Source organism: Cnephaeus nilssonii, assembly GCF_951640355.1.
Source record: "Cnephaeus nilssonii genome assembly, chromosome: 17".
NCBI lineage: Eukaryota > Metazoa > Chordata > Mammalia > Chiroptera > Vespertilionidae > Cnephaeus > Cnephaeus nilssonii.
The window spans coordinates 3,816,291-3,835,199 of NC_137088.1; the positions used below are offsets into that span (position 1 = coordinate 3,816,291).

General features: G+C 55.2%; 1 protein-coding gene across 1 annotated transcript in view; it reads right to left on the reverse strand.

Annotated features, from left to right (window-relative positions):
• CNTN4 (contactin 4) overlaps nt 1–18,909 on the reverse strand; it is a gene marked incomplete at its 3' end in the record, with an annotated part of 315,112 nt that overhangs the window by 43,613 nt on the left and 252,590 nt on the right. Inside the window, exons 9-11 of the mRNA XM_079795738.1 lie at nt 16,593–16,729; nt 14,900–15,029; nt 12,658–12,808 (exon numbers count right to left, since the gene is read on the reverse strand). Coding sequence (XP_079651864.1) covers nt 12,658–12,808; nt 14,900–15,029; nt 16,593–16,729 — 418 coding nt within the window. The remainder of the gene's footprint in view (nt 1–12,657; nt 12,809–14,899; nt 15,030–16,592; nt 16,730–18,909) is intronic.

The window sequence follows — 18,909 nt, forward strand, 5'->3', positions numbered from 1 at the left end:
TGCTAAGTGTCTGGTCATCTGGTGACCGGTTGACTGTTCAACCAATCAAAGTATAACATGCTAATGATATGCTAAGGCTGCTCAACCACTCACTATGATGTGCACTGACCACCAAGGGGCAGTTGACTGGTTGACCAGTTGCTATGACATGCACTGACCACCAGGGGGCAGATGCTCTGACCAGTAGGTTAGCTTGCTGCTGGGGTCCTGCCAATCAGGACTGAGTGAGATGGGCCGGACACGCCCTGGAGCTCTCCCACGGTCCCTCCCCAGCTGGCCAACTTACTGAGTCCCTCTCCAGCCCTGATCTTGCACCAGTGGGGTCCCTCGGCCTGGTCTGTGCCCTCTCGCAATCCAGGACCCTTTGGGGAATGTCAGAGAGCTGGTTTCAGCCCAATCCCACAGGCCACTCCCCTTGGGAGGGCACCAGACACAGGGCTCATGGCTGGCGAGCACTGCTGCAGCAGCATGAGTCTCTCCTGATCGGGACTGGTTGGGCGAGAGCCCGAGGCAGGCACAGTGGGGCTGGGATGAGTGGGAGCGGCAGGTAGGAGCTGCAGGTGGTGTTGGACTGCGGGATTCGGCTCGATCCCCGCAGGCCACTCAGAGGGACCCCACCCATGCACAAATTTGTGCACTGGGCCTCTAGCATATAGATAACGAGAAGATTGTGGATACCAATCCGAAAACCAGGGAGCACTCCTCAATGCTGTGCACACGATCCGTGCAGAGGGATAAATGTGACCCAGCTTCTCGCCAAGTCGCAACCAGCCTGAAGAATTCACAGTCCCTCGTCTGGCCCTGAGGACGGGTCCCATCGCACTGAAACAGGATTGGGTATGTGGACTTTTCTTTGTTTTGTTTTGTTAATCCTCGTATTTTCCCATTGATCTTTGGAGACAGTGGAAGGGAGGGAGGCTGACGGAACGAGAGAAACATCAATGTGGGAGAGACACATGCATTGGTTGCCTCCCGCATGTGCCCCGAACAGGGCCGGGGTCCGGGCCTGCAACCGAAGTTTGTGGCCATGACTGGAATCGAACCCGGGACCCTTCAGGCCACAGGCCGACGCTCTATCTGCTGAGCCAAACCAGCCAGGGCGAGGCATTCAGACTTTTGAAGTGCTTCTCCCGGGCACTGTATGGACACCATGGGCATACTGAACCCCTGCCGCCGCTGAGCAACCGCTTGGAAGATACTGCCGGCTGTTTCTGAGACGCGCCCCCGGAAGCTCAGTTCCGGGACCTAGAAGACGTGGAAGGAGTCGAGTCCTTTCTCGATGTCGAGATGCTGCTCTCGTTTTGTGTAATGACATTTATTCCCGCGCCGAGGAGCCGGTTAGAGCTGCGCGGAGTGCCTACGTGTTTTGCTCGGCGTGGCCGGGGAGGCGCAGCCCTGGGGCCGATGGCAGTGCCCGCCTCCGAGGCTCTCACAGATGGCAGTGCCCGCCTCCGCGGCTCTCACACAAGCCTTCGCCGGAAGGCATGCGGGTCCCCAGGGACTGCCGCCGATGCTGTTTGGGCGAAAGGACTAGTCAGTGAGGTGCCCCTGCCTCTTCGTGCCGGCGGCTCTGGAGCTGTCGGATCTCGAGGCTCCCCGAGGGGACTCTGGGTCCAGCTTTAGCTTCGCGCGTGGGCTCATGGGATGCACACGCTCCAAGGACGCGTGGCTTCCTCACCACACGAGGCCCTCCCGGGGGCTGTGCTGGGAGCCATCCCGGATGCTCTCAGCCTGAACTCCTGTCTGCCTCGCCAGCATCTTCTTTTTGTTGTTAACCCTCACCCGAGGATATTTTTCCATTGGTTTTTAGAGAGAGGGGAAGGGAGGGGGAGAGACAGAGGAACCTCGATGTGAGAGAGACATTTCAATTGATTGCCTCCTGCACACACCCTGACCAGGGCCGGGACCCTGCAACCGAGGTACGTGCCCTTGACCGGAATCGAACCCGGGACCCTTCAGTCGGCGGGCCGACGCTCTATCCACTGAGCCAAACCGGCTGGGGCTGGGCTTATTTATTCTTAGAAAGCTGGCTCTAAAATGGTTATCTAGGGGGTAGGCATAGCACTTGGTGAGGAGGTTGCTGTGGAATAGCATGTGAACGAGTGAGCTGATGGACGACGACCCCGTCAATCAGCAAGTTCCTTCCATACCCTGCAGAGCTCGCCTGCGCCCCCCTCTGGCCACCGAGAGGAAGGGCGGCTTCTGTACTGAGGATGGAATGCTTCGTGCCCAGGACGGGGCTCAAAGCCCCGGGCAGATGTGGAATCTTCTGTCCTAGAGTTCGGAGAAGAACCGGCTGGAAACATACACTTGGACTATGACGAGGTGCAGAGAAGACACCTCCGACGGGGGGACCGACAGACCAGAAGCCGCACACTGGCCCCTGGCTCAGCTGGGCGCTTGCAGAGACGGGGACCCAAGCGACACACCTGAGAAGGAGGGGCCGGGGTCGGAGGAAAACCAGGGTCTTGACAAGAGTCACAATGGGAGGCCGAGGCCGAGGCCGAGGAACGCCTCCTGGTCAACGCTGACCTTCACTGAAGGTCACTGACTGTAACACCGGTGGCTTCGGGGGGAGGGTCGGGGCAGGCTTCTGGTCAGGGCTGCCCGGTTGATGGTGGCACTTTTCAGAGACATGGGGGCACAGCGGGGACACGTGGAGGGGAGGGTGGGAAGTGGGAGCAGAGCGGGACACGCTGAGTCTGAGGTCACGTGGGACCTCGAAGTGATGGAGTTTTGCTACAAACTATCCTCAGAGGGAAAGTGAATTCATAAGAAGGAGAAGGAAAGCCTTGTGCCCCAGAGCTTTTGGGATTTCAAGACACAAATCCAGGATCGCAGGCAGGGAAGGGGGTTCTGGGGCCTGGTCCGTGATGGGGAGTCAAGAGGCTCGCTTCCCTGTCTCTGCTCCGTTACCCGGCCCGCTTCCCTCCAAGTCCCGGTACCACGGAGGCCACAGCGAGCGGCAGGCGCCTGCCCAGGCCCTGCCTGTGTTCTGTCCGCTTTCACGAGGTCCAGAGCCCTCCCACCCTCCGCCCAGGTTCTAGAGCAGGGGTCCTCAAACTTTTTAAACAGGGGGCCAGTTCATTGTCCCTCAGACCGTTGGAGGGCCGGACTATAGTTTTAAAAAAACTATGAACAAATTCCTATGCACACTGCACATATCTTATTTTGAAGTAAAAAAACAAAACGGCAAAAACACCCGCATGTGGCCCGCGGGCCGTAGTTTGAGGACGCCTGGTCTAGGGGCTTCACCGCGTGTAGGTTTGCAGGCATCAGAGGTGTCACATGACCGACGTAATGGGTCCAACGGGAATGCGGCCGCCAGCCCATCCTGGGGAGAGAAGAGCCTCCCGGGGTTTCTAGGTCAGGAGCCTCTCACAGCCGCACCGAGCGCCTTTCCGCGGGGACGAGTTTAATGACGATGACAGATGTCACTGCTGTGTGGTCCTAGCGAGCCCGGCCTAACTGGACCCTCCTTCACCGGCTGCGACGGGTACAGACCAGTCCAGACACCCACTCCCCGAGGAGGAGGTTTTGTGTTGCGTCCCCCTACAATTCGACGGAGTAAACAGCACACAGGTGGGCGTACGCTACCAAGAGGCAGCGTCAAGGGCTCTGGGGTTAATGTAACGCTGCTGCTCGGAGAGGGCCACTTCCTGGTGTCCACGGCAGGTGGCATGTTTGGTTTTAGGCACAAAGACAGGCTGACAAGCACGCAGGAGAAATGGCGAGAAAACCTCATGGTGGGGTGGCCAGGGGTGGGGTGGGGTGGGGGGGAATGAAGCCGGGTGTTTATAATGGAAGAGGCTCTGAAGTTCAGATTTTAAAATCGTCTGGAAAGAGGGATGACTGACAAGCTGCCGCCGCATCAGCATGACGGAGGAAGCAGAGACCGAGAGGCGGAAGCACCGGCTATTAGCCGGGTCCCTGGGGAGACCCAGCACGAGGTTCTATTATTGCCCCATCCGTGGGAAAAGGCAACAGACCCCGAGCGGGCTGTCAGGAAACGGGGTCTCGGCCAGCCTCCCCCCGCGAGCCCGAGGGATCGCTAACGTGCCTGCCCCCCAAACTGCCCCCCAAACTGTCCCGGTGCCACCAGGGCCAGAGCAGAGCTGGGGCCACTGCCACGGGGGCCCCCGGGGAAGACGACGGGTCGGGGTGAGAGTAAGTCCTTACACTTGAAAAGAGGGGCGTTCATGTCGCTATAGAGACACACTCCGTTTTCTTGTCTTTTTTTATGCGTATGTTTGTGCCCAGCCGCTCTGGCTCCGTGGTTGAGCGTCAGCCCAAGAACCAGGAGGTCAGGGTTCGATCCCCAGTCAGGACACAAGCCCAGGTTCTGGGCTCGGTCCCCAGTGTGGGGCGTGCTGGAGGCAGCCAATCAGTGATTCTCTCTCATCACTGATGTTTCTCTCTCCGTCTCCCTCTCCCTCCCTCTGTGAAATCAATAAAAACATATTTAAAAAAAAAAAAGCTTCATCCAGCCCTAATACTCTTGCTCTGCAGTCAATCCTCGACAGCAAGCATGTCAAACTCGCGGCCCGCGGGCCATGTTAGCCTTTGAGTTTGACATGCTTGCTCTACAGCTGAGCTCTCCCCAGGCCCTAACACGCTCACAAACAGGGATCACAATCTCTCCATGAAAGACACACATCCCTCCAAGGAGACTGGGGTCTCGGGACCCTCTGAGTAATGCACTCGGCCTCCGGACTGGAAAGAGAAGGGGAAGATGATTCCTGGGTTTCTGGCCAGAGCAACAAGAGGGGGGTGAGGTACCAGAGGAAGCAGAGGTTTCGGGGGGAGGCTGACGGCGAGGCACAGTCTATGTGGGATGCGGGGAGCCCCACGACTCAGGCAGGATCGGGGGCTGCAGTGTGGACAGTGGTTAAGCCACCGGAGGAGAGGGGCGGCCCGGGGCAGAGGGGAGGCAGGAGAGGGCAGAGAGGCGAAGGGGGAGGAGGAAGATGCGCGGACTGAGGATCTGGTGAAAGGGACGCAGCGGGAAGGGACGCAGTGGGCGAGGCGGGCGATGAGGACACAGCAGGCCGCCCAGGAGCCGCGTCCTTGAGGAAACGGAAGGGTCACCGTCATCGTAAAGCACGTGCTTCTTCCGAGTCAGAGCGAACTGAATCCGCCGAAAAGCGTTTCCGTGGTGTTAAGGGCAGCCAGCCTCCCTGCTTCTGTAACCGCGTCCGCACCCCTTGGAACTCACCGTCTCTCCTGGGAGAGAGCTCTTCAGAGCAAAGCGGTGGGTGGAGAGGCCGTGTGGGGGGACGGAGGCCACCAAAGGCGCCCGCCGAGTCCCCCCCGACTCCAATCGCACGGCCGACCCGCGGGAGGCCGTCCAGGCGTCCTTCCTCAGCCCCGCCCTCCGCCAGGGCCACCTTGAGGAGATCGTGGCCAAGGCCGTCTCCCACGAAACTCCTGGACCCCTCCTCCGGGCTCACTTCCCCGTGCCTTTCCCCCCCACGCCTCCTCCCACGGCCAGACGGACCAGCCTCCCTCCCCCCCCCCCCCCCCCCCGCCCCAGTATCTGACCCCGGGTCCAGCGCCCTCCTGTCTTCTTGAGAACCACTCCCCTCCCCTCCCCTCCCCTCCCCTCCCCACACCTTTACCTCCTTCACCAGTGCATTTCCTGGGGCTCCCGGTGCACTCAATGTCCTCCCTCCTAATGAGGTCCTTGCCACAGCGGGCGCTCCGGCCCAGGACACCCATCCCCCTGTGTCCCCACAAAGTCCTTCCTGCCCCGCGGCCTAGCTCCCAGCGCTCCGGCCCAGGACACCCATCCCCCTGTGTCCCCACAAAGTCCTTCCTGCCCCGCGGCCTAGCTCCCAGCGCTCCGGCCCAGGGCACCCGTCCCCCTGTGTCCGCACAAAGTCCTTCCTGCCCCGCAGCCTAGCTCCCAGCGCTCCGGCCCAGGGCACCCGTCCCCCTGTGTCCGCACAAAGTCCTTCCTGCCCCGCGGCCTAGCTCCCAGCGCTCCGGCCCAGGGCACCCGTCCCCCTGTGTCCCCACAAAGTCCTTCCTGCCCTGTGGCCTAGCTCCCAGCGCTCCGGCCCAGGGCACCCGTCCCCCTGTGTCCGCACAAAAGTCCTTCCTGCCCTGTGGCCTAGCTCCCAGCGCTCCGGCCCAGGACACCCGTCTCCCTGTGTCCCCACAAAGTCCTTCCTGCCCCGCAGCCTAGCTCCCAGCCCGCAGAGCTTCTGATCATCTAAAGTGCTTATTTCCAGGTCACTTCTTTAAAAAATATTTTTTTTCCTTTACTGATTGTTAGAGAGAGAGGAAGGGAGAGGGAGAGAGAAACATCCAGACCGTCAGCTGCCTCCTGCATGCCTACTGGGGGTGGAGCCCACAACCCGGCATGTGCCATGACTGGGGAACTGAACCGGTGACCTCTTGGTTCCTGGGTCGACCCTCACCCATTGAGCCACACTGGCGGACACGGCCTGACCCTGAGCCGCCCTTCCCTGCGTGTCCCTTGTGCTGCCACATGCGTCCACTCCACGTGGACTGGATGGCCTTCGTCCATGTGCGCAAACACTGTGGCCACAGCGGGTTTATAGAACCCCAGTAAGGAGGTCATGTGGTTTCCATCTCCTTTCTCCTCCTCTGACAGCATGAGGCGGTTTATAATTCTTACCACCATCGAACTAAAATGGACCCCTGCGTACACAGGGGTCGCCCCTGTTTTGCTGGTTTCGCAGCATCTGCGGGGAGAAGCTGCCTTTAGATCGAGGGCGCACTCAAACCTGCGTATAAGCTCTCAGCGCCCTCACCTGCAGGCCCCGGCAGAGCCCCTGCCCAGCCCGCAGGGGAGGACAGGTGGGTCATCGCGTTAGCCCCACCATAACCCTCCACACAGAGGCAGGGAGGGCGGAGGCTGCGGGGAGAGGCCTGGGTCTGCGCATCCTCACAGACATCTGGACACAAGCCTCTCTGGGCCCTTCTGCACCTGCCCTGCGGGGGCCTTAAAGCCACCCCTCTTATCCAGGGCTCGGGGACAGACAGACGAGCCTAAAGCCACCCCTCTTACCCAGGGCTCGGGGACAGACAGACGAGCCTAAAGCCACCCCTCTTATCCAGGGCTCGGGGACAGACAGACGAGCCTAAAGCCACCCCTCTTACCCAGGGCTCGGGGACAGACAGACGAGCCTAAAGCCACCCCTCTTATCCAGGGCTCGGGGACAGACAGACGAGCCTAAAGCCACCCCTCTTACCCAGGGCTCGGGGACAGACAGACGAGCCTAAAGCCACCCCTCTTACCCAGGGCTCGGGGACAGACAGACGAGCCTAAAGCCACCCCTCTTATCCAGGGCTCGGGGACAGACAGACGAGCCTAAAGCCACCCCTCTTATCCAGGGCTCGGGGACAGACAGACGAGCCTAAAGCCACCCCTCTTACCCAGGGCTCGGGGACAGACAGACGAGCCTAAAGCCACCCCTCTTACCCAGGGCTCGGGGACAGACAGACGAGCCTAAAGCCACCCCTCTTACCCAGGGCTCGGGGACAGACAGACGAGCCTAAAGCCACCCCTCTTACCCAGGGCTCGGGGACAGACAGATGAGCCTAAAGCCACCCCTCTTATCCAGGGCTCCGGGACAGACAGACGAGCCTTAAAGCCACCCCTCTTATCCAGGGCTCGGGGACAGACAGACAGAGGGCGGGGGTGGAGCGGAGGAGCTCCAGGCTGTGTTTGGAGAGCAGGGAGGCTGCGTCTGTGTCCTCGCACGCAGTTAAAACGGCACAGTTAAAACGGCACAGCGCTCCCAGGACGCAGGGCCAGGCTCCATCTGAGCAGGATGCGGGGCGGCTTGCACGTTGTTGTGCCTCTGAGGCAGGATTTCCATGACGATGGAGACGGACGGCTTCTAATTATTGCAATAACATCACTGCTCCCAGGGCAGCGTTCCTAATGAGAGAGCTGGGGCTGCAAGGGGATCCTGAGGGCAGGTTCCGTCAGGAGCACAGACAGGACGGGGCTCCAGGCGGGAAGCCCAGCGCCCAAAGCGGTAACTCTCCTGCGGGCTGCGCTCCGCGGGCCTCGGGCAAACACCTGTGCCCCCTGGGCTCCGCCTGGCAGACGGCGCCCCCAGCCCGGGTTTCCCGCCTGGAACGCGCCGCGGGCTGGGGCAGCCCTGCGCTGGGACTTCCCTCCTTGTACTACACGGATGTCAGCCCCTGCGAGGCCCCCGGGACGCCAGGCAATTACAGCCCCGGTGTAACTTCACTGCGGAAGCAGACGTCAGTGCCTCCGGATGGGACGCCGAATGCCACTCCTATTGGGGTGGGATCTCCGCACACACCTTAGACGCGATCTGACGGTGCTGTGGGGATCGGGAGAGCCTGGGCGCGTGTTCCCGCCTGGAAGAGATGCGTGGATGACCTCACGGCGCCCGGACACTGTCCCCAGAGGCCTGGAGTGCTCGGGTCAAGGTTCCTGGCCCAGCACTTCCCCCGGCTGTTTGGCTGGGAAGCACCGGCGATTGCTCCTCCCGGAGCCCCCTGCTCCTGGCACCCCTGGGGTGACTCCCACTTGGTCCTGGTGTAGAATTCTCTCCACACTTTTTTGGATTGGATTTGCTAATGTTTTGTTGAGGATTTTTGCATCAAGGTTCTTTTAGAGCAGGATGGGGGACCTTCCATCTGCTGAGGGCCACGTGGATACACGTATCATCATTCATGGGCCACACAAAGTTACCCACTTAAAAATCAGCCTGCTGTAGCTGTCAAACATTTCATTCAAAACCCGCCCCCCCGCCCCCCTTCATGCCTTAGCAGGGCCAGGCCAATGGGCCGGACGTTCCCCACCCGATTTAGATCTTTGGCTTAATAGGGATAAGGCCAGTGTGAATATGATTTCAATTTCTAAAGGCTTGAAAAACCAAACATAAAATATATGTTTTTAAAATAGTTCACATGTGAGCATTAAACCAGTATTTCTGAATGTACATAGGACAAGATAAATATATATACCTATGATGAAATAAGATAAAACCTTATTAACTATGGTCATGCTGTACCTTATGTTCTTGTTATAAACTCATTGGTAAGCAGTTGGTTGGTAAAAATTGAAATTAAATACCACTTAGAAAGTGCATTTGGCCAAGTCTTTCAACATATAGACTCTAGGGGTCATAAAGTTTTGTTTTCCCAAACCTCTGTTGATACCAGTATTTTGTACTTAAGAGATTAATACTCTTTAAAAATTCAAATGTTAACGACTTGCCTTTTGAGTCTGAGAATTCTTAACACTTCAGAGAGAAAGGGGGCTAACAAGTCAGCGAGCTAGAAGCTATAGCTAACACCACACCGTCCAGTCCAGGAATGTTGCCTTTTGTGTTGGTCTAGCAATTTCAATTTTTTCCTAAAACAGGGATTCTAAGCTTTTTCAAGCACGAATGCTATGTAGGACTGCTTTTGCTCATGCAACCACTTAATCGGGGGTCTCCTTCATCCGAGTGAAAGTGAGAAAAACAGCAGAACTTCTTCTCTGCCGATGAGGAGATAATAGTAAAACCTTCCCAGGAACCACGAGACGTGCGATTGAGCTTGTCCTTCTCAGAAGTTAAAACCAGGGGCCCGGGGCGCGTCCTGGGTCCAGGGCTGTGTGGTCCATAGTGTACAAACAGTAACACACAAAAATTAGTTGCTGACATTTAAAAGTTAAGGTAGTTCAAATAAAAGTCCAGATTTCTAGCTTCTCTGAAAACAGCGAGAGGAAGAGAAGCCCGCATGACATCTACCACTCCCAGGACCAGCATCAATGTATCTGCTCCATGTGCTCTGAGTGGGGAGCGGGGGGGGGGGGGGGGGTGGCGGACAGGGGCAGCGCCCTGGGAACACGGCACCCCACAGTGGGGAGACTGAGGCGTCAATGCTGGTGCTCTGGGTCCTGCTGGGGCACCGCAGGGACTGGTGTAAACAGCAAGACGTGAGCAGTGACGGGCGCTTTCCTTGGTTGAAATGTATCTTTAGTGCCAGAAAAATGACGGGGCAATATCTGAACCCTATTAATCAAATCAGAAGTAGGATAAAACGCCCCTCGAGGGGAGACAGCAGAGAGAGGTACGTCATGTGGTCGGAACAATCAATGAAATCCACTAATCAAATAGATTTCTCTGTATCGACACACCATTTTCCCAGAGGCCATTGAATGAACCGGTAGCAATGGTTAAGTTACAGTGGAGGCAGCAGTCATGGATACTGTTCAAAATGTTAGCTTGTGTCTTTTCTTCTAGGAAGATGGTAAGATTGTATCTCCCTGCTGGGTTGAACTTGGGCAAAACCATGTGACTTGTTTGGATCAATGAAACATGGGTGAAAGTGTGGGACACCAATCATTGATCAGCTGCCTCCTGCACACCCCCTGCAGGCGATGGAGCCCGAAACCCTCGCATGTGCCCTCCTGGTTCATAGGTCGACGCTCAACCACTGAGCCATGCCCTCTGGACCATGCTTTTTCTTTCTATCACTAGAGGCCTGGTGCACGAAATTCGTGCACTGGGGAGGGGTGTCCCTCAGCCCAGCCTGCACCCTCTCCAATCTGGGACCCCTTGGGGGATGTCCGACTGTCGGACATCCCTCTCACAATCTGGGACTGCTGGCTCCCAACCGCTCGCCTGCCTGATAGCCTGATCACCCCCTAACCACTCCCCTGCCAGCCTGATCAACGCCTAGCTGCTCCCCCACACAACTGGTCCCCACCAACTTCTCTCCCTTGCTGGCCTGGTTGCCCCCAACTGCCCTCCCCTGCTGGCCTGATTGCCCATAACTACCCTCCCCTGCAGGCCATCTTTGACCACATGGGGGCGGCCATCTTGTGCAAGAGTGTCAGGGTCAATTTACATATTACCTCTTTATTATATAGGATTGTTTAATTAAGAATTTAAAAATATAGACTTATTCTAAGCACTATTAGTTGTATTTCAATTATGTTTTACTAGGCATCAGTGTAAATACATAACTAGCAAAAGTGACCTGACATTACCTTTTAGGAAATACAGAAGTGAAATAGGAAGGGAACGAATGGTTAGGCTGCAGAATAAGAAACTGCTCTCCAGTTTCAGCGTGGGCTCCAAGTTTTACTTTCTTATTCCTCACCTGAGGGTATTTTTTTATTGATTTTTAGAGAGAGAGGAAAGGGAGAGAGAGAAACATCAATTGGTTGCCCCCTGAATGTGTCCCTGACCAGGAATCGGACCCACACCACAATCTTTTGCTGTACAGGACGATGCTCCAACCGACAGTCAAGCAACCCGGGCTGTCTGGGCTCCAAACGTGACCGCCATGCCAATCTCTAGCGATCTATTCTATACTGTTTTCTTGACATCACACAAGTCAGAAGGGATGTATATTATGAACTTAAAATGTGCGTGAATACACCATCTATAAACCGTATCAGGTATGTTTGCAAAATCATTAATAAGGATAACATTGCCAGGGCAACGATCTAATTTGCATATGCAAATCTAAAGGTGCCCAGGTGTAAAGGGTAGATGCACTCAACGTTTTACAGGCTTCCCCATTGCATCCTTGAGTACCTGACCTTTAGCATCAATTAAAAGCATTATGGATGCAGCTGGTAAATGTTATCTTGTGGGTCACACTTGCATAATTACCATTTTCCATCAGACCGAGCAGATTTCAGAAAGGGGAGGTATATTTTATAGGGATAACAGCTAAGGAAACTTCTTAGAGACGCCTGCCATTTGCTGATATAAGTAATTGACATCTGACCTAAAACCTCAAAACATCATATACATATATATATGTGTGTATATATATATACATATATATATATATATGTATATATATATATGTATATATATATAGTATAAACGACATGCATTCTAAATGTAGTTCAAGTATAAGAAACACACAGGTGAAGAGTTTAGAAATCAGTTAAAACCCTGTTGTTTCAAAAAGATGTGATTAAAATAATCAAAACCATGTTATCTGTAGAATATGTTTCGGGATTAGAGATATTTACCTTCAAAAAAGGAGAGGCTAACAAGAGACATAATATTTGGGAGGGTGTCGTAGCAAAGAAGAACTGCATTAACTCGTTCATGCAAAAGGAAGAAGGATGGAGAAAGGTGGGAAATTCTACCAAAAATAAAAAGGTTAGGCTAAAATTAAGAGCGGTAATTTGGGCTGCTCATCTCTGGACATCGCATGCTGTCTCTCCACGCAGGAAGGCTTTGCAGACTTTGTGTGTTGTTTTTTTTTAATCCTCACCGGAGGGTATTTTTTCCATTGACTTTTAGAGAGAAAGGAAGGAAGGGAGGGAGGGGGGGAGAGAGAGAGAGAGTAAGAGAAACATCAATGTGAGAGAGATAGATCCATTGGTTGCCTTGCCACACCTACCCCAACTGGGGCTGGGGCTGGAACCTGCAACCCAAGTACGTGCCCTGATCGGGAATGGAACCCGTGACCCCTCAGTGTGCGGGCTGACACTCTAACCTCTGAGCCACATCAGCCGTGGGCTGTGGACATCAAGAAGGATGATAAAGACCACCCTCTCCAAGCTTCAGTTCTCTGCCTATCACTTACTCTATAAATACCAGACAGTGAATGCCCCCTTCTAGAACCATAATAGGGGACCAAAATATGACGACAGGCCAATCAAACATTAAACATATGTCAGGACAGTACCTCTCGTTTTCTCTTAGCACGTCCCGTCCTTTCTTCCAGGTGTAGATGGGTTTGGGAGAAGCTTTGGGCTTGCACTCAATGACGACAGCGCCGCCTACTTTGACAAGAGTGACCCTCTTCAGGAGGGCGCGTGAGAAATCTGGGCCTGCAGCTGGAAGAGAAGACAGCCAACAATTCTTTTAAAAAATTCATTTGTATTGATTTCTGAGAGGAAGGGAGAGGGAGCCAGAGAGAGGAAAATCAATGATGAGAGAGAAGCATTGATCGGCTGCCTCCTGCACACCCCACACTGGGGATCCAGCCCGCGACCTGGGCATGTGCCCTGACTGGGAATTGAACCGTGACCTCCTGGTTCATAAGTCAACACTCAACCAATGAGCCACGCTGGCCGGGCTCATTCTCATCTCAGTAAACACCTGAATTGACATAATAATGTAAAAACAAGTCTCTAGAGGTTTTTTAAAAAAGGGTATTTTGCGAAATAGAGTTACAATAAACTCCCTTCTTAAAACTCTATCTCCCTACACACGTATATTTTCATGGCTGTAGGCCGACATTGCTCATCGGTTACAGAGGAATTCTGCCGTGGATTCTGAAATGAGTTTACATAAATCAAACTGTGCACAACACATGGGTGTGTGTGTGTGTGTGTGTGTCAAAAAACAATATTCTGCTTTTATGGGATTTGAGATAGCATCGTGTCAGCCACACAGGAGGCGGAGAGCGCACGTCCCCATTCCCAAAGCATCCGCACTGCACTGTGGGCGTGGCCACCATCCCCAGGACAGGTGCCGGGAGACAAGGCCGGCCTTGAATGTCTGGTACGAATAAAAACGGAATTCTAAATCCACACCTTTCCCCTTTGCTTCCCTGATCTGCTTCGGTCACTTCTGGTGTGACCGCACCCCTGCCCATCTCCCGGGCGCAATGGTCGGGTCGATTTTGGATGCTTCTAACAGGCCATGGATGGCTTCTAACACCCGCCGGCGGGTGACCCTCCGTGTGCGCCCGAGAGGTCCGTAAGCTCCTGGGATGACACTTTGTCCGCCTGGACCCTGTACTGGTTTCTGATTCCCAGACACGGACCCGAGAGGCCGGGAGGAACAGCAAAAGGAGCCGGCTTGTTCCGTGGGACGGTCACAGAGGAGGAGGTATGAGCGCTACGGGAAGGTCCCAGCAGGACCCTGTCAGAACCCAGCCTGGCTGGCACTTAAACATGACCCCACCTGCCCAGCCGCAGGGGCTCAGGGGCTGAGCGTCGACCTATGAACCAGGAGGTCCCGGTTTGATTCCCCGGCAGGGCAGAGCCTGGGGTTCGGGCCGCACCCCCAGTGTGCGAGCACATCGGATTCCTCTGTGAACTGGCTCAGGGAGCTGAGGGATCCAGCGCAGACACAGATGAGCACTGGAGAAGGTCCCTGTGAAGTGACGCGGAGCTCAGCCTTCACGTTTTTCTCATTGGCGAGCCGATCATCGGGGTAAAAGCCAAATTGCTCAGATAACTGCTCAAGCCCGGGCCTCCCCTGAATTGGCCCTGAGGGTGCTCAAGCTTCCCGCCCGGGTAAGGTTCCTCCCGACCTCTCCGCCCGCCACGGGAGAGTCCCCAGACGCTGAACCCCGAGACAGAAAGCCCTCAGGGCACAGCGACCCGGGTTCCATGGCACGGTCCTGGCAAAGTCAGGTCACGGTCACAGGGCCACGGGGAAGGCACCCCCTGCAGTTAGGGACAGCTCCTTCCTTGTCGAATTCAGGTGCCTGTTATGACCAGGTCAGCTGGACCGCGCGGCCAAGCATCTTGGTCTAGCTCAGCCCCTGTCCCCTGGAGAGAGCCTTGGTGGCACCCCCCATCCCCCACCATTATTTTCTAAAATATATTTTCATTGATTTCAGAGAGGAAAAGAGAGGGAGAGATAGAGACATCAACGATGAGAGAGAATCATTGATTGGCTGCCTCCTGCAAGCTTCCTACTGCGGATCAAGCCCGAAACTTGGGCATGTGCCCTGACTGGAATCGAACCCAGGACCCTTCAGTCTACAGGCCGACGCTCTCTCCACTGAGCCACACCAGCGAGGGCTCCTCTGGGAGTTTGTAGAACATGTTCCTGTTCCTCCAGCACCATCGTCTCTCTCAAGCCTCCTCGGCCCCTTTTCTTGCACGGAACATTTTGTTCGGCAGATTCCGGGTTCGCTCGGTGACTTGACCGGTTTCTATTTATTTTTCCTGCCCCGCGGGAGGACTCACCGATGACGCTCAGCTCGGCGCTGGAGAAGACGGCCCCGTGTCTGTTCTCGGCCACACACTGGTACATGCCGGCGTCCGCCAGGCTCACCCCGGTGATGTTGAGCGAGCCTTGCTCGATGTGAACTCTGTCCTGTGGAAGGCAAGAGGGAGACGGACGGTGACCTTCTACAGCCGGGACCCTGAGGCCATCTGGCTGCATGTGACATCAAAGGGCCTGAACAGGAAGAACATAGCCGCCATCCCAGCGATTTTCATAACGCGATGTATTTATCTGGCAGCTAAATGTGGGGCAGGTCAGAGGGTGAACCAACAGCCCGTAACATCAACCTGAAGATGGGGTTTAAATGGTAGGCCCCTCTGGAGTCCTCCCTGATTGAACAGCGAACGCATTCAGATGAATATGTCTGCCGAAGAGATTCACTTAACGTTTGAAATGCATTTTCAAAAATACATTTTTATTGATTTCAGAGAAGAAGGGAGAGGGATAGAGAGACAGAAACATCAATGATGAGAGAGAATCACCGATCGGCTGCCTCCTGCACGCCCTCTACTGGGGATCAAGCCCACAACCCGGACACGAGCCCTGACCAAGAATCAAAACCTGACTTCCTGGTTCATAGGTCGACAGTCAACTATTGAGCCACGCCGTCCAGGCTATCTGCTTATGTTTTCAAAATATCTTGTTTATTATGTACATGATTCCTTCATTTATCTCTTTGAGCATTATACATGGACATTCCTATTTCTTTGTTGGACACTTAGGTCAGTTATCTTTCTAAAAAATAAATTTTGCGTATGATTTGGAATACTGGTTTGCAGGCTTGTTCTTAAAGGGTGTTATTTTGGTTTGTTTGGCTTTTCCCTCAAGTAGCAATTTTGTGGCTGTTATGACTTCTCTGAGCCCTAACCTGTGGGGACACGGGGGCTATTGCAGCTCCTGTCCCAGGGCCGGGGGTGGCCCGCCCAGTGCTATCCACCCCTCTTTCTGGCTACAGACTACAATTCCCAGAATCCCCTGCAGCTAGAGGTAACCATATATCTAAGAGTCCTACTAAGCCAGGCGGCAGATTGGCTGCCTGTGCCCTTGGGTGGCAGTAGGTGTGTGGGGGTGTCTACACCCCAAGCCTTAGCTCTAAAATTATTGTCTCCAGAGAGGACTTTTTACACCTGAGCTCCCAGTTCCCACTGCCTGCTCCGAGGCCTGCAGGCCGGTGCCTGCAGCCCGTCATCACTTGCAGAGTTTGCTCCATGTGGCATAAGAAGTGCTGAGCTCGTGTTTAATTTGCCCTTCTGCATGCTGGAGGCAGAGGGGGCGTCTGCCCGGTGAGCCCACTGCACCCCGCTGTCCAGAAGTCTCCCGCAGAGGGGTGACGGGACGGCACTGTCAGGGCATCTGGATGCCTGGGCCCACTCCCCGTGCCCCGCACACCGATCTCTCTCTCAGCACACATTCGCGCACCGGGCCGTCTGCATGGCTTCCAGTCCCAGAGCCAGGGACGTTCACGTGGGAGGACCACGCTCTAGTCTGGACGCCGACGAGCCGGCCGCCAGGGTCTGCTTACCTGCACGTGTTTCACTGTTAATGGCAACCGGTTGCATATTATTTTGGAAACGACTCATCCTTTCCCTGTTTCCATAGCAACAGGGCCACCTTAGACATGACGGTCGGCACCGAGCGCGGTCGCTTGCTTACCTGAGCGAACAGCGGCTCCCCGTTCTTCAGCCACCTGTACGTGGGCCTGGGCCTCCCGCTGGCCCTGCACTCCCAGGAGACGCTGTCCTCCATGGCCACGTGGATGTCGCTTATTTTTTGAATCCAATTGGGTTGAGCTGCAGCCGTTTAGAAAGCAAAGATGGGCATCAGTGTCTGCTCAACTTATTAAAAAAATTTTTTTAAATATGTTTTTATTGATTTTTAGAGAGAAAGGAAAGGAGAGGGATAGAGAGATGGAAACATCGATCGGGTGCCTCCTACTGGGGATGGAGCCCGACACCCGGGCTGACCAGGAATCGAGCCGTGACTCCCTGGTTCATAAGTCGATGCTCAACCACGGAGCCACGCCAGGACGGGCTGTATCTTACTTGCTTGATAACAAACAAAACCGGGAGACCACGGGACAAGTCCCTTAGCCAGCAGCCGTGTCCAGGGGCCTGATGAATGCCTTCTCCCTTTGCCACCGAGAAGCAGTCTCGTGGTTTTCAGAGAGGAGAGCACAGTTTCAGCAATCCTCTGTGACGGAGCCGTGCTGCCTGGCAGGCGAGGCCGGAGGGCCCGCTCTCAGAGACAGCATGACACCAACCCCACCGACGCACGCAGGGCCGCGCCCTCCCTCCCCGAAGGAGCCCCGGCCGCTGCCCCGTGTCCGCCGCCGGCTGTGCAGAGGGAGCCCCCCAGCAGCTGCCTTCTCAGCTCTGCTGGGAGCACGGGCGGGGGGCGGGGGCGATGGGCTGATGGCCGTGGTGCACCTGTTTCACTTCCACCTGCTGGACGCCGACCCCCACAGAGCCCAGGAAAGCAAAGCAACGGAGAGAGTTCTAGAAAGCTGTGTGGACTATTACCAACAAAGCCAGGCTTTTCAAAGAGAGTGAGGAGGGAAAAAATGTAACGTGTGAAGCAGTGGCAAGTCGAAGCTCAAAAAGCAAACGTGGAAACCATGTGCAGAGACAGGGGATTTCAGGACAATTGGGCTCGTTCGTTGCTTTCCTTCAAAACCCAGAGCGCTGGGGCTCAAACCTGGCCATCCGAGGAGGGGAGTGGGCCGGGGAGGGAGAGCAGTCAGGGTTTTGCAAAGACCGTACAAAGTTCTCACTCCTTGAACCCTCAGAGGGCTGGGCCCGCCCGCTCCAGCGGGTCACGGAGGTCAAGGGGCATGGCAGGAGTGCTCAGTGGTCATCCGTGCAGGCCCAGGGGCAGCCAACAACCAAGTCAGCCTTTGCAAGACATCCTCAGGCTCTCCCTCTGTCCTGGGAGTGAAATGAGCTCACAGAAGCCCGATTTGCGATGATAGAAACATTTCCCCTTAGAAGGGCAGGTCTGGACACGGCCCCGGGGAGATGGGGAATGAAACAGCATCTTACATAAGCGGCAAAGAATGAGATAATCCCCCTTTTAACACGCCGAGTGGAGTGCAGAGTGCCCACGCGGGGCTAAGGCCCACGCGGCTGCTGCCGGCTCAGAGTGGATGAATCACATCTCCGCGGGGAGTTTTCGGAGCTCAAGTTCTGGGCTGACGGAAATCTTTCCTCCCTCTCTCTTATGCCTTCGGGTCACCCAGTTCCAAGTCCATTTCAGCGCCTGGCAGGAAGCATGGCTTGCTTCCCTTTTTATAATGCACGTGGGCCCACGGTGTTTATCCCTGATGGTCTAGAGTCTATCCCAGGCGTCCTCAAACTACGGCCCACGGGCCACATGCGGGTGATCTTGCCATTTTGTTTTTTTACTTCAAAATAAGATATGTGCAGTGTGCATAGGAATTTGTTCATCTTTTTTTAAAACTATAGTCCGGCCCTCCAACGGTCTGAGGGACAGTGAACTGGCCCCCTGTTTAAAAAGTTTGAGGACCCCTGCCTAGACTGTGTTCTAGAATTCCAGGCCCGAACACCATCTCTGAGGAAGGCCTGAGCTGGGTTGCTCAGCACTATTATTTCAGAAGGAAGGTAGAGTCTGAATTCTGGGCAATGTAGGTAGATCCCACATATTAAATAGAATTCAACACACCCACACAGGAGAACAGAACCATGGTTTGGGCGGTGCATGCTCTTTCTGGGTGTGAAGTAGAAGAATCTCTCCTCTAAAACATCTGAGGTCTTAATCTCACGGGACACCTTCAAATAGAAGGTTCACGGTTGTGTTGAACTTGACCCTCTGACACTGTTCGTCTCCGGGACGATGCACAACCCCTTCATTCCCATCTTTGGTTCAATCACGGCCAGGAAGGACCTGCATTGATGCTTGCGCCTGGGTGCGAGCAGCTGGAATCGTGTGGGCTTCGCACCTGACACCCAGTTCT